We start from the raw sequence: 14,919 nt of genomic DNA, 5'->3' as shown, positions 1-14,919 counted from the left end.
TTTTGGCTTGTGCTTAGGCTCATGTGTTGTTCATTTTGTGCCAATAAGCTCTGTGCCTTGCTGCTTATATCTGTGTTTCTTGTATTTGTGATTTTAGCTACCTGTTATGGTTTGTACAGCACTTTGGTCAACATGGGTTGTTTTTAAATGTACTTTATAAATAAATTTGACTTGACTTGACACCCTCAGACTGACCGTCTCACACACACACCCTCAGACTGACACACACACACCCTCACACTGACAGTCACACTCACTCTCACACTGACCGGCACTCACATGTTCAGACTGACAGTCACACTCAGCCGCAGACTGACAGTCACACTCACTCTCAGACTGCCGGGCACACACAGCCTCAGACTGACAGGCACACTTACTCTCACACTGACCGGCACTCACATGCTCAGACTGACAGTCACACTCAGCCTCAGACAGTCACACTCAGCCTCAGACTGACCGGCACTCACATGCTCAGACTGACAGTCACACTCCCCCTCAGACTGACAGTCACACTCACTCTCAGACTGCCGGGCACACTCAGCCTCAGACTGACAGGCACACTCAGCCTCAGACTGACAGTCACACTCACCCGCAGACTGACAGTCACACTCAGCCTCAGACTGCCGGGCACACTCACTCTCAGACTGCCGGGCACACTCACACCCTCACACTGACAGGCACACACTCACCCTCAGACTGATGGTCACACTCACCCTCAGACTGACGGGCACACTCACCCTCACACTGACAGGCACACTCACACCCTCACACTGACAGTCTCACACTCACCCTCAGACTGACAGTCACACATACTCACCCTCAGACTGACGGGCACACTCACCCTCACACTCACCCTTGGATCGTCAGTTCCGACAGCAGTATAACAACAGCCACACGGCTCTCAGCATTCTGTGAAACATGATCCCAGAACTTTATTCTGAAAGATTATATTGTGGTTGTGGTGGGGAAGTGAAGCAAGAAAAGCCCAAATATAAAACATTTAACAGGGTACAAAATGTTCCCCAAAGATAAACCGTATTTCCTAATCTACCTTTAAAAAAGTTGCTCATTTATTTGTAAAAAGTGACCCACTGATCAGATGTGTTGACCTGACCGACCTCAGAGACAGATGCAACCAGTTGTTTGATCAGGTTTAGAGCAAGAAAATGGGCCTCCTTGGCCACCAGCACAGAATGAACCCTCACCCACGGCATTCTTCAGGTTTGGAGCAGGAGATTGGACCACCAGCACAGAATGAACCCTCGCCCCACCGGATCCCCTTTCTGAAGTAGTTCCACTCGGTGTCTGTGCTGGGCTGTGTTCTGGATGATTGGCCGCAGAGTCGTCTCCCTCCTGCCTGCAATGGACAAGCCGCCCGATGCCGGGACACTCTGGCTTCTGAAACAGGCCGAGAGCAACGCGGGCACCAGCAGGCCAGTGCAGAACCAAGAGCGGTGGCCAGTCTCACATCCAGCGGTGGGATTTCTTTGCGGGCGTGCATAGAGAACCCCACGGGTTTTGTGGCAGACAGAAGAGGTGGACTCAGTGACCTGGGTTTGGAACGTGACTGACCACAGTCACGACGTCATACGGAAGAAGACAGAGCTCAAAATATTCTTTGGCAAAAGAGAAGGATGGCGCTGCTGAAGCAGCAGTGAGGCTGAGGGGTGAGGGGTGAGGACAACACTCACAGCTGCTGAAGCCATGACCCCTGTGCACACCAGACCAGACTAGGCCTTGTACTTTTTACCACCTCTGGAGATCTGATGAAACAGGATCATTGAGAACACCATTCCAAGAATCTGGAAGAGAACGAAACAGGACAAAAGTCAACAGCCGACCATGATGTTCCTGCCATCTCCAACCCGTTCCCTTCTCCCTGCCCGCCTCCGGAACAGCACCGCACAGTGGACTGGATTGGCAGCTTGTTCACTGCTGTCACAGATGGTGGACTGCAAGTCACACAATGTTCAATCTTCTGAATCAGGGAAGATTTTGATAGTGCCCAGACCCAGGGGACATCATCTGAGTGGGAGAGACAACTGCCCAGTTCAGAGTTCTGTTGGAATTACAGGTAGAGAGAGAGAGGTAACTTCGCCGTGGATGGTGCCAACCCTGGCTGTGAGAGGAGGAGGGTTGGGCATGGGGCTAGAAAGTCCAGAGCTACAGAAACGACAGCAGCCTGTGGCTGCATACTGAAGGCCCTCATTACAATTGTGTCATTACCCTTATTACATGACTTTTCCAGCTCCCGTTGCAATCTCAACCCCACACCTTGGCTGCCGTTTGGAGGCCTATCTATGATTACCATAATTTTTTTACCCTTGCAATTTCTTAACTCCACCCACGAAGATTCAACATACTTTGACCCTATATCACCTCTTTCAAAAGATGTAATTCCATCTGTCACCCACAGAGCCACTCCACTGCCTTATGCCTTCCTGCCTGTCCTTTCAATACAAAGTATATTCTTTGATGTTAACCTCCCAACTATGGGCTTCTTTCAGCCATGACTCAGTGATGCCTATGTCATATCGACCAATCTCTAATTGCACCACGAGTCCATCCACCTTATTCCGAATGCTACGTGCATTTAAATACAGCACCTTCAGTCCTGCATTCTTCGCCCTTTTAAATCAATTTAACTCTTTACCTTGTCTGCACTTGTACCCAGTCATTGGCTTGTCCTTCCTTACATTCATGTTACACCCATCATCTACTTGTAAACCTGCTGGCTCATCCTCAGCTCTATCGTACTGGTTCCCATCCCCTGCCATATTAGTTTAAACCACTCGCAACGCTCTAGTAAAACTGCCCGCAAGGATATTAATCCCCCTCGGATTCCAGTGCAACGTGAAAGACTGACTGAGGACAGGACTTTGGTGAGCTGCTGTTGGTAGTCTATGCCCCAGTGGAGGCGATGGACTTCAGGAGAGCAAACAGATAGAGGTTAAGATGGCTGGACCAATAGCCCCTGGTGTTTCCCTGTTCTCCAATGCCCAGAGTAGGGTACGGGGGGGGGGGAGGGGGTTTACCGTCATGCCCAGAGTAGGGTACGGGGAGGCGGGAGGGGGTTTACCGTCATGCCCAGAGTAGGGTACAGGGGGGAGGAAGTTTACCGTCATGCCCAGAGTAGGGTAAAGGGGGGAGGGGGTTTATTGTCATGCCCGGAGTAGGGTATGGGGGGGGAGGGGATTTACCGTCATGCCCAGAGTAGGGTACGGGAGGAGGGGTTTACCGTCATGCCCAGAGTAGGGTACGGGGGGCAGGGGGTTTACCGTCATGCCCGGAGTAGGGTACGGGGGGGGGGAGGGGATTTACCGTCATGCCCAGAGTAGGGTATGGGGGGGAGGGAGAGGGGGTTTACCGTCATGCCCAGAGTAGGGTACGGGAGGAGGGGTTTACCGTCATGCCCAGAGTAGGGTACGGCGGGGGAGGGGCGGGTGGTTTACCGTCATGGCCAGAGTAAGGTACAGGGGGGTGGGGAGGGGAGGTTTATCACAACAGACCACACTGGAACGCCAGCAACAAGATCAGTGTTGGGAAGTGGCCAGACATGATCCCACTGAACGATGGCGTGGAAAGGGGAGAGGTTTGAAGAGTGGGAGCTGCGGCGGGTTACGTCTGCGAGGGGAGTGATCCTCAGAGTTTTAGGGGTCTCTGCACGCAAGGCTCAGGGACTAACAAAACAATTTCAACCTCCCGGTCCACGGTGCTGAGACTATGGACATCTTGCTGCCCTTGAGCAGTCTAGACAGCCAGAAATTCAGAACAGACTGAAATCACGACAGCCAGGCACTGAGAGCAGACTGGAGTCTAGACAGCCAGGCACTGAGAACAGACCGAAGTCTAGACAGCCAGGCACTGGGGAATAGACTGGAGCCTGGGTCTCAATGGGCTGTGAAGATGGGTACCCTTTATGAAATGTCCTTACCTGGATCAACACGATGCACATCCCAACTGAGCTGAGAACGACCGTCTGCTGTTCAACAAAGGCCTCGATCTTATCATAGCAACCCTGAAACAAAGGAGGGCAGTGATACTGGTGTGTCCCTCAGCACAACAGAAAGTATCCTCGGGTTCGTTACAGAACTAACCTTGGTGAACCAGTTGCTGGGATTGTCCTGCCCACAATTCTGACTGTACTCCTGACAACAGGAGTCTGGAACTGCAGTCGTCCCTTTGGCCAGCCAGTCAGTGGCATTGTCTACTCCACAACACTCGTACTGTGAGAGAGGCAGAGAGAGGTCATACAGTCTGTACAAACATAACGCAGTGAGGGTCCGGACAGGGGGAGAGAGAGAGAGAGTGTGTGGGGAAGATGGGATGGAAGTGGCGTAGGGGAGAGGGAGAGGGGAGGGTGGAGGGGAGGGATTAGCGGGAGAAGGGAGGCAAGATGGAGGACACTGTACCGATACAGAACACACATCCTGGAAACGTGTCCACACCGACCCCGTACATCCCAGGAACACCCCGTCTGCACCGTCCATCCCATAACACTGTGTCCACACCGACCCCGTCCATCCCATAACACCGTGTCCATGCCGTACATCCCATAACACCGTGTCCACGCCGACCCCGTCCATCCCATAACACTGTGTCCACGCCGACCCCATCCATCCCATAACACCATGTCCACGCCGTATGTCCCATAACATGTGCCCCGTGACTGTATAAGGGTTGACTCAGGTGACGCAGTGGGATTTTGAGTTTGTAGATTTCCAGGTAGAACGTGTTGTGCCTCTGTTTCTTTTGCGTGTTTGTTTTTGTGACGCAGTTTCATTTTTAAAACGGAAGGTGCGTTCTCTTACAAGATTTGTATTATTGAACTGGGATTTTGTGGCTGGAAGTGCCAATTTACTCAATTCCGACAGTTTTGAAGGGAGAGTGAAGAATTCATCGAAGTGAAGGATTGAGAGAAGTCGGCATCGTTTGGCAGTTTAATAAAGGATCGACCTTATTGAGTCTTCGTTGAAGAGAACCTGCATCGAGATAACTCTTGTAAAAGCCCAATGAGTTCATACACAAAGGCTCTCTCTCTCTAAAAGGAATTTAAGGTCAGTTGATTTAAACTGTTTATTTTCAGCATCGGGAATCCTGTGGACAGAACCAGCAGTAAAGGTGCGTTGGTGAAGAAATCCTTCTCCAGAGAAGTCTCTCCCAATTGAATGTGTAAAACTGTTGGACTTTCGAAGTTATCGCTTTAAGAACTATATCTGACTGTATCGCTTTAAGACCTGTTTTCGTATTTAACGCTTTAAGAACCAGAGCCAAGTGGAGTTGATGAATGGCTGCGTACCTGTTTAACCTCTGGTTAAAGTTTTCCTTTGTTTTTTTTTTCCCTTATCGCTTATATGTGTTTAATAAATGTTTGGTTGGTTTCATAAAACCTGTCTCGATTAATATTCATTGTTGCCGGTTACGTAACAATGTCCACGCCGATCCCGTCCACACCGTCCATCCCATAACACCGTGTCCACGCCGACCACCTCATAACACCGTGTCCATGCCGACCCTGTCCATCCCATAACACCGTGTCCACACTGGGTGGGGAGTGACAGAGTCAGGACGAGGAGTGGGGGAGAGAGAGTAAGGACGAGGGGCGGGGCAGCAAGAGTCAGGACGAGGGGTGGGGGGGAGAGAGATTTGGGACGAGGGGTGGGGCAGCGAGAGAGAGTCGGGACGAGGGGTGGGGGCAGTGGGTGGCAGGTGGGGAAAGTGTATGATATCACTGTACCTACCTCGTTCTGAATGATGTTCCAGGCGTTGGTCAGGCCGATATTACCGTTTGAGTTGTAGAGTGACAGCCCTGACTTCAGGTCCTCGCGGGCGTATTCTGCCACCTGTAGAAAGCAGCAACACCTCAGCACAACCAGAGACACAGACATCTCATCTCTGGTCACAGCACACTGCAGTGTGCTAAAACAAACACACACACAGACACACACAGTCCCCAGTAACAGCACATGGCATAGTGCCAACACACCTACCCTGCCAGTAGTGGCCTAATGAACAGTTTCATACACAGCACAGGACCAGCAGTGTACGAGGGGTGGGGGAGTGAGACTGTCAGGACGAAGGAGTGAGACTGTTGGGACGAGGGAGAGAGACTGTCGGGACGACGGATGGGGGAAAGAGACCGTTGGGACGAGGGGCGGGGGAGTGAGACCGTCGGGACGAGGGGCAAGAAAGTGAGACTGTCGGAGTGGGGGAGAGGGACTGCTGGGACAAGGGCGGGTGAGCGAGACCGTCAGGACGAGGGGTGGGGGAGCGAGACTGTTGGGACGAGGGGTGGGGGAGTGAGACTGTCGGGGCGGGGGAGAGAGACCGTCGGGACGAGGGGTGGGGGAGCGAGACTGTTGGGACGGGTGGGGGAGTGAGACTGTCGGGGCGGGGGAGAGAGACCGTCGGGACGAGGGGTGGGGGAGACAGACCGTCAGGATGAAGGAGAGAGACTGTTGGGATGAGGGGTGGGGGAGAGAGACTGTCGGGGTGAGGGGTGGGGGAGTGATATCATCAGGATGAGGGGTGGGGGGAGAGAGACCGTCAGGACGAGGGGTGGGGGAGTGATACCGTCAGGATGAGGGGTGGGGGAGTGACACTGTCAGGATGAGGGGTGAGGGAGTGAGACTGTCGGGGTGGGGGAGCAAGACTGTTGGGACGAGGGGTGGGGTACAGAGACCGTCAGGATGAAGGAGAGAGACTGTTGGGATGAGGGGTGGGGGAGAGAGACTGTCGGGGTGAGGGGTGGGGGAGTGATATCATCAGGATGAGGGGTGGGGGGAGAGAGACCGTCAGGACGAGGGGTGGGGGAGTGATACCGTCAGGATGAGGGGTGGGGGAGTGACACTGTCAGGATGAGGGGTGAGGGAGTGAGACTGTCGGGGTGGGGGAGCAAGACTGTTGGGACGAGGGGTGGGGTACAGAGACCGTCAGGATGAAGGAGAGAGACTGTTGGGACGAGGGGTGGGGGAGAGAAACCGTCGGGACGAGGGGTGGGGGAGTGATACCATCAGGATGAGGGGTGGGGGAGTGAAACTGTCGGGATGAGGGGTGGGGGAGTGAGACTGTCAGGATGAGGGGTGGGGGAGAGAGACTGTCGGGGTGGGGGAGAGAGACCGTCGAGACGAGGGGTGGATCTACAAAGTGGGGGTTTCTCCGGCCCCAGACTGTGGAGAGAGGGAAAGACAGAAGAGAAAAAAAAAATCAGGGAATCTTACCCCATCCCTAATTTTGTTTTCTTCTCTCTTTCCCTCTGACAATAACTCCTTGCCTGTTCTCCATCTTCCTCTGAGATTCCCCCCTCCCCCTTTTCTTTCTCCCCGGACCTCCTGTCCCATGATCCTCTCATATCCCCTTTGCAATCACCTGTCCAGCTTTTGGCTCCATCCCTCCCCCTCCTATCTTCTCCTATCATTTTGGATCTTCCCCTCTCCCTCCCACTTTCAAATCTCTTACTAGCTCTTCTTTCAGTTAGTCCTGACGAAGGGTCTCGGCCCGAAACGTCGACTGTACCTCTTCCTAGAGATGCTGCCCGGCCTGCTGCGTTCACCAGCATTTTGTGTGTGTTGTTTGTTAATCTATATGCTGGTTAAACCAGACTAGCTCCAACACTATGGGTGTTGGGGGGTTACATCCAGGGGTAAGTTTGTGGATGTTCTCTGAATAACACACAGAGAAGTACAGAGAACACAGAACATCGAAATCCACAGCACATTACAGGCCCTTTGGGCCACAATGTTGTGCCGACCATGTAACCTACTCTACAAACTTTCTAGAATTTCCATAAAGCATAGGTAGAAAACATCCACAAACCCAACCCTGGATCTAACCTCCCCAACATCCATAGTATTGGAGCTAGCCTGGTTTGAGCAGTACATAGACAGACACCCCACCTCTCCCGGAAGTTCCGGGAGTCTCCCGCATATTAATAGTGGCTCCCTGATGCCCGCAAATTATATACAATGTCCTGGAAATTGATTTTTTTGAGAGTGAGTGTGAGTGACAGCAACCACGAGAGAGAGAGCGAGAGCAAGAGCGAGAAAGCAAGCGCGAGAGAGCAAGAGAGTTCCAAAAAAAATTCAGAGTGGCAGAGTGTTCCAAAAGAAAATATAAAACGTACTTCACCCCAGACTACACTAAAGTGTACCCCTGCCTAACAGGGGTCAAAAATAATGACGGTGTTGCTCGCTGCACTGTTTGCAACAGTGACTTTTCTATTGCCCATGGTGGGTTAAGACTGTAAAGGACATGTTGAGGTGAGTTTAACAGGTGTCATTCGTTCATTAGCATAGCTAACGTTATTTAAACTAGCTGGCTGGCTGCTAAGGAGCTACTCTATTGCAGACATCCCACCTCTCCCAGGAGTCTCCCGCAAATTGACGGTGCTACCTCCCTGAAATGAGTTTTTGCAGGGTGGGATGTCTGCATAGATTAACAGACAGAGAAGTAGCCTGGAGAACAGGCCATCGCAGACTGGGTATTGTGACCAGGCTGGTGCCTCCTCCTGCTCAGTCACCACAATGTGCTGGGACTGCTCTCTGCTGGTGTGGGCTGCCCATCCACCCTTTGAAAGAGGTGTTTTACACAGGAACCGAGGCTGGTAATCTGTGTCTGTAGAAATCCAGCCGTGTGTGGATGAAGTGTCTTGTGAGATTACTACTGGCAGCAACGAGAAGGTCAAGGGTTTGGCACAGGACAGACTGATCCCTCCTTACAGCTGATTATCTGCCACCATCTGCTCCATCAGGCGGAGCCAATCACTGTTTCCCCGATTACAAGGACAACCCCAGCTGACAACCAAACTTACAGGAATAATGAGGCCAGTCTTTTGTCATTTGAAACATCTTAACAGGGTCTAAATCAATATTATCTCTATACCGTGTGTTGAGTTCAATACAGCATAAGGGATCCTAGTCCAAACCACAGAGGCTATCTTCCTGAATTCCCACATCATAAGCAGATTCCCACATCCCAATGTTGAAAACATCAGAATTCCCAATTCAGAAACTCCAATGAAAGGGCTTGGCACCAACTGGAAAGTGAACAGAAAGGGCAGGGATTCGATGTCAGGATGATTTCATACCTTCTGTCAAAGGCATTACTGGCACTGGACGATTGAGTTAGAAGGAAAGACCACACAGGCTGGGTCCGTTTTCCCTGGAGCGACAGAGGTTGAGGGGTGACCTTATTTTGTGTGCATCCTAATATCTCTTCTGCACCCTCTCTAAAGCCTTGATGTCCTTCCTACAATGAGACAACCACCACAACTGAACACAACATTCCAAGCAACAGGAATTCTGCAGATGCTGGAAATTCAAGCAACACACATAAAAGTTGCTGGTGAACGCAGCAGGCCAGGCAGCATCTCTAGGAAGAGGTGCAGTCGACGTTTCAGGCCGAGACCCTCCGTCTTCGTTAGTCCTGGCGAAGGGTCTCGGCCTGAATCGTCCACTGCACCTCTTTCTAGAGATGCTGCCTGGCCTGCTGCGTTCACCAGCAACTTTTATGTGTGTTACAACATTCCAAGTATGGTCTAACCAGGGTTTAATAGAGCTGCAACATTACCTCTTGATTCTTGAACTTAATCCTCCGATAACACACCATACACCTTCTTACCCATCCAGTCAACTTGTGTGGGAACTTTTGGGATCTGTAGGTGAGGTCCCCAAGATCCCCCTGTTTCTTCACACTGCCAAGAATCTGGTCATTAACCTTATATTCTGCCTTTGTTCGATCTTCCAAAAGTGTACCACTTCACAGTGCTTCCTGTCAATATCCAACAGTAACCTACAACCTTCTACACTAACAAAATGCTGGTGGGACTCGCCAGATCAGGCAGCATCTATGGAGAGGAAAAAAGAGTCACCGTTTTGGGCTTTGGTGTGAAACTCTATCACGAGCACATCATTCCTCAGGTTGGGCATCAACAACAGTCCACAGTGCTCTGATAGAGAGGGTGCACAAAGGATTCAGTAGGAAAGAGCACAGATGGAGAGTGGGGTGGATGAACTGAAAGGAGATCTGAGCGGTAGGTCTTTCCCACTAGAGGGTGGGGGTTATATCTGTAAGGAGATGCTAGGGGAGTTATGACCTGCTTGAAAGTGACGGGTTGCACCTGAACACAAGGGGGACCAATATTCTTGTGGGCAGGTTTGTTGGAGCTTTTGAGGAGGGTTTAAACTAATTTGGCAGGGGGTGGGAACCGAAGTGAAGGGACTCACGATAGGACAGATGGTGAAAAAGCAAACATAGCGTGCAGTCAGACTGTCAGGCAGATGATAGGACAAAACTGCAGCCAGCAGGGTGAATATCAGTGCATTAGGGATGCAGAATCAAAAAGAGTAGCAAATACAGTGCTCAATGTGTTATACCTCAATGCGCGTAGTATAAAAAATAAGCTGGATGATCTTGTTGTATTATTACAGATTGCCAGGTATGATGTTGTGGCCATCACTGAATCGTGGCTGAAGGATGGTTGTAGTTGGGAACTGAATGTTGAAGGTTACACGTTATATCGGAGGGATAGGAAGGTAGGCAGAGGGGGTGACATGGCTCTACTGGTAAAGAATGGCATCAAATCAGTAGAAGGAAGTGACATAGGATCGGAAGATGTTGAATCTTTGTGAACTGAGTTAAGAAACTGCAAGGGGAAAAGGACCCTGATGGCAGTTATATACAGGCCTCTCAAGAGTGGCTGGGACGTAGACCACAGGTTACAACAGGAAATAGAAAAGTCGTGTCAAAAGGGCAATGTTATGATAGTCATGGGAGATTTCAACATGCAGGTCAATTGGGAAAATCAGTTTGGTAATGGCTCTCAGGAGAGTGAGTTTGTTGAATGCCTACAAGATGGCATTTTGGAGCAGTTTGTTGTTGAGCCTACTGGGGGATCAGCTATACTGGAGTGGGTGTTATGTAATGAACCGGAGGCGATTAGGGAGCTTAAGGTAAAAGAAACACTTACAACACGCTGGGGGAACTCAGCAGGTCGGGCAGCATCCGTGGAAACGATCAGTCGACGTTTCGGGCCGGAACCCTTCATCAGGACTGAGTGTTTAAGGTAAGGGAACCCTTAGGAACCAGTGATCACAATATGATTGAGTTCAACTTGAAATTTGATAGGGAGAAAGTAAAGTCTGATGTAGCAGTATTTCAGTGGAGTAAGGGAAATTACAGAGATATGAGAGAGGGGTTGGCCAAAGTAAATTGGAATGAGCTGCTGGCAGGGATGTCAGCAGAGCAGCAATGGCTTGCATTCTGGGAAAAATGAGGAAAGTGCAGGATACACGTATTCCAAAAACAAAGAAATACTCAAATGGCAAAATAGTACAACCGTGGCTGACAAGGGAAGTCAAAGCTAATGTAAAAGCAAAAGAGAGGACATACAACAAAGCAAAAATTATTGGGAAGACAGAGGATTGGGATGCTTTTAAAAACTTACAAAAAACAACTAAAAGAATCATTAGGAGGGAAAAGATGAAATCTGAAAGCAAGTTAGCAGACAATATCAAGGTAGATAGAAAAAGCTTTTTCCAAGTATGTAAAAAATAAAAGAGATGAGAGTGGATATAAGACTATTAGAAAATGAGGCCAGAGAATTAAAGGGGGAGAAGAAGATGGCAGATGAACTAAATGAGTATCTTGCATCAGTCTTCACTACAGAAGACACTAGCAGTGTGCCAGATGTTGAAGGGTGCAAGGGAAGAGAAGTGACTGCAGTTACTATTACATTAGTGGGAGGCCTTCAAAGGCGAAATTTTGAGAGTGCAGAGTTTGCATGTTCCTGCCAGGATTAAAGGAAAAGTTAACAGGCCTAGGGTACCTTGGTTTTCAAGAGATATTGGCGCTCTGGTTAAGAAAAACAGAGAAGTGTATAGCAGGTATAGGCAACAAAGAACAAATGAGGTATTTGAGGAGTATAGAAAATGTAAGAAGATACTAAAGAAGGAAATCAGGAACGCAAAAAGACATGAGGTTGCTTTGGCAGATAATGTGAGGGTAAACCCAAAGGGTTTCTACAAGTACATTAAGAGTAAAAGGATAGTAGGGACAAAATCGGTCCCCTAGAAGATCAGTGTGATCATCTATGTGTGGAGCCTTACAAGATGGGGGAGATCTTAAACAATTTTTTTGCATCAGTATTTACTCAGGAAACTGCCATAGCGTATGTGGAAGGAAAGGAAACAAGCAGCAGTGTCATGGAACATATAAAGATTAAAGAGGAGGAGGTGCTTGCTGCCTTACAGCGAATAAAGGTAGATAAATCCCCCAGGCCTGACATGATATTTCCTCGGACTTTGAGAGAGACTAGGGTAGAAACTGCAGGGTCCTGGCAGAAACATTTAAAATGTCCTGAGCCGTGGGTGTTGTGCCAGAAGATTGGAGGGTAGCTCACATTCCGTTGTTTAAAAAAGGCTCCAAAATTAAACCAGGCAATTACAGGCCAGTGAGCCTGACATCAGTAGTAGGTAAATTATTGAAAGGTGTTCTGAGGGATTGAATGTACAAGTATTTGGACAGCCAAGGGCTGATTAAGGATAGTCAGCATGGCTTTGTGCGTGGCAGATCGTGTTTAACGAATCTTCTAGAGTTTTTCGAGGAGGTTACCAAGAAAGTAGATGAAGGAAAGGCTGTGGATGTTGTCTACATGGACTTTAGTAAGGCCTTTGACAAGGTCCCACATGGGAGGTTAGTTCAGAAGGTTCAGACAGTAGGTATCCATGGAGAGGTCGTAAACTGGATTCGAAATTGGCTGTGTGGGAGAAGACAGAGAGTGGTAGTGGATGATTGCTTCTCAGACTGGAGGCCTGTGACTAGTGGTGTGCCTCAGGGATCTGTGCTGGGACCATTGTTGTTTGTTGTCTATATCAATGATCTAGATGATAATGTGGTAAATTGGATCAGCAAGTTTGCTGATGACACTAAGATTGGAGGTGTTGTGGACAGCAAGGAAGGCTTTCAAAGCTTGCAGAGGGATCTGGACCAACTGGAAAAATGGGCCAGAAAATGGCAGATGGAATTTAATGCAGACAACTGTGAGGTGTTGCATTTTGGAAGGCCAAATCAAGGTAGGACATACACAGTAAATGGTAGGGCACTGAGGAGTGCGGAGGAACAAAGAGATCTGGGAGTTCAGATACATAATCCCTTGAAAGTGGCGTCACAGGTAGACAGGGTTGTAAAGAAGGCTTTTGGCATCCTGGCATTCATAAATCAAAGTATTGAGTATAGGAGCAATACACATCAAAGTTGTTGGTGAACGCAGCAGGCCAGACAGCATCTCTCGGAAGAGGTACAGTCGACTTTGATGTGTGTTGCTTAAATTTCCAGCATCTGCAGAATTCCTCGTGTATTGAGTAAAGGAGTTGGGATGTTATGGTGAGGTTGTATAAGACATTGGTGAGGCCAAATTTGGAGTATTGTTACAGTTCTGGTCACCTATAGGAAGGATATCAGCAAGATTGAAAGAGTGCAGAGAAGATTTACTAGGATGTTGCTGGGTCTTCAGCTGAGTTACAGGGAAAGATTGAACAGGTTAGGACTTTATTCCTTGGAGCGTAGAAGAATGAGGGGGGATTTGATAGAAGTTTACAAAATTATGAGGGGTATAGACAGAGTAAATGTGAGTTGTCTCTTTCCACTTAGATTAGGAGAGATAAATACGAGAGGACATGGCTTTAGGGTGAAAGGGGAAAGGTTTAGGGGGAACATTAGGGGGAACTTCTTCACTCAGAGAGTGGTGGGAGTGTGGAATGAGCTGCCATCTGACGTGGTAAATGTGGGCTCACTCTTAAGTTTGAAGAATAAATTGGATAGGTACATGGATGGGAGAGGTCTGGAGGGTTATGGACTGGGTGCAGGTCAATGGGACTAGCGGAATAAAGTTTCAGCACAGACTAGAAGGGCTGAATGGCCTGTTTTCTGTGCTGTAGTGTTCTATGGTTCTAAGGGAGAAGGTGCTCTAAAAGCTGAAAGGCCTAAGGGTACATAAGTCACCCAGACCAGATGAACTGCACCCTGTGGTTCTGAAAGTGGTGGCAGTAGACATTGTGGAGGCATTAGAAATTATCTTACAAAAGTCATTGGACTCTGGCCTGGTGCCAGAGGACTGGAAAATTTCAAATGTCACTCCACTCTTTAAGAAAGGAGGAAGGCAGTAGAAAGGAAATTATAGACCAGTTAGCCTGACCTCAGTAGTTAGGAAGATGTTGGAGTCAGCTGTTAAGGATGAAGTTATGGAGTACTTGGTGACATAGGACAAGATAGGACAAAGGCAGCATAGCTTCCCTCAGGGAAAATCTTGCCTGATGAATCTGTTGGAACTCTTTGAGATTACAAGTAGGATAGATTTGGGCTTTCAGAAGGCCTTTGAGGAGCCACACATGTAGCTGCTTAACAAGTTAAGAGCCCAGGTATTACAGGAAAGTTACTGGCACAGTTAAAGCATTGGCTGATTGGTAGGAGGCAGCGAGTGAGAATAACAGAATCCTTTACTGGTTGGATGCCAATGAGTAGTTGTGTTCTGCAGGGGTCGGTGTTGGGACCATTTCTTTTCATGCTGTATATCACTAACTTAGATGAAGGAATAGAAGGTTTTCTTGCCAAGTTTGCAGATGATACAAAGATTGGTGGAGGGGCAGGTATTGTTGAGGAAACAGGTAGGATGCAGAAGGACTTAGACAGATTAGGAGACTGGGCAAGAAAGTGGCAAATGAAATACAAGCAACACACACAAAACTTGCTGGTGAACGCAGCAGGCCAGGCAGCATCTATAGGAAGAGGTACAGTCGACATTTCGGGCTGAGACCCTTCGTCACGACTGCACCTCTTCCTAGAGATGCTGCCTGGCCTGCTGCGTTCACCAGCAACTTTTGTGTGTGTTGCTTGAAATTCCAGCATCTGCAGATTTCCTCATGT

General features: G+C 49.1%; 1 protein-coding gene across 5 annotated transcripts in view; it reads right to left on the bottom strand.

Annotated features, from left to right (window-relative positions):
* Positions 1-899: 899 nt before the first annotated feature.
* The window catches only part of LOC140202466 (tetraspanin-9-like), a 204,610-nt gene continuing 190,590 nt past the window's right edge, over positions 900-14,919 (bottom strand). For all 5 annotated transcript variants that reach the window (XM_072267336.1, XM_072267337.1, XM_072267335.1 and 2 more), the window contains 4 exons: positions 5,742-5,843; positions 4,098-4,226; positions 3,935-4,018; positions 900-1,802 (listed from right to left, as the gene is read on the bottom strand). In XM_072267336.1, the coding sequence (XP_072123437.1) occupies positions 1,731-1,802; positions 3,935-4,018; positions 4,098-4,226; positions 5,742-5,843 (387 nt within the window). In that variant the 3' untranslated portion in view covers positions 900-1,730. The remainder of the gene's footprint in view (positions 1,803-3,934; positions 4,019-4,097; positions 4,227-5,741; positions 5,844-14,919) is intronic.

This window comes from Mobula birostris, chromosome 9 (assembly GCF_030028105.1).
Source record: "Mobula birostris isolate sMobBir1 chromosome 9, sMobBir1.hap1, whole genome shotgun sequence".
Lineage (NCBI taxonomy): Eukaryota > Metazoa > Chordata > Chondrichthyes > Myliobatiformes > Myliobatidae > Mobula > Mobula birostris.
Note: the sequence above shows the minus strand (reverse complement) of the source record. Positions and strands in the feature narration are given on the sequence as shown.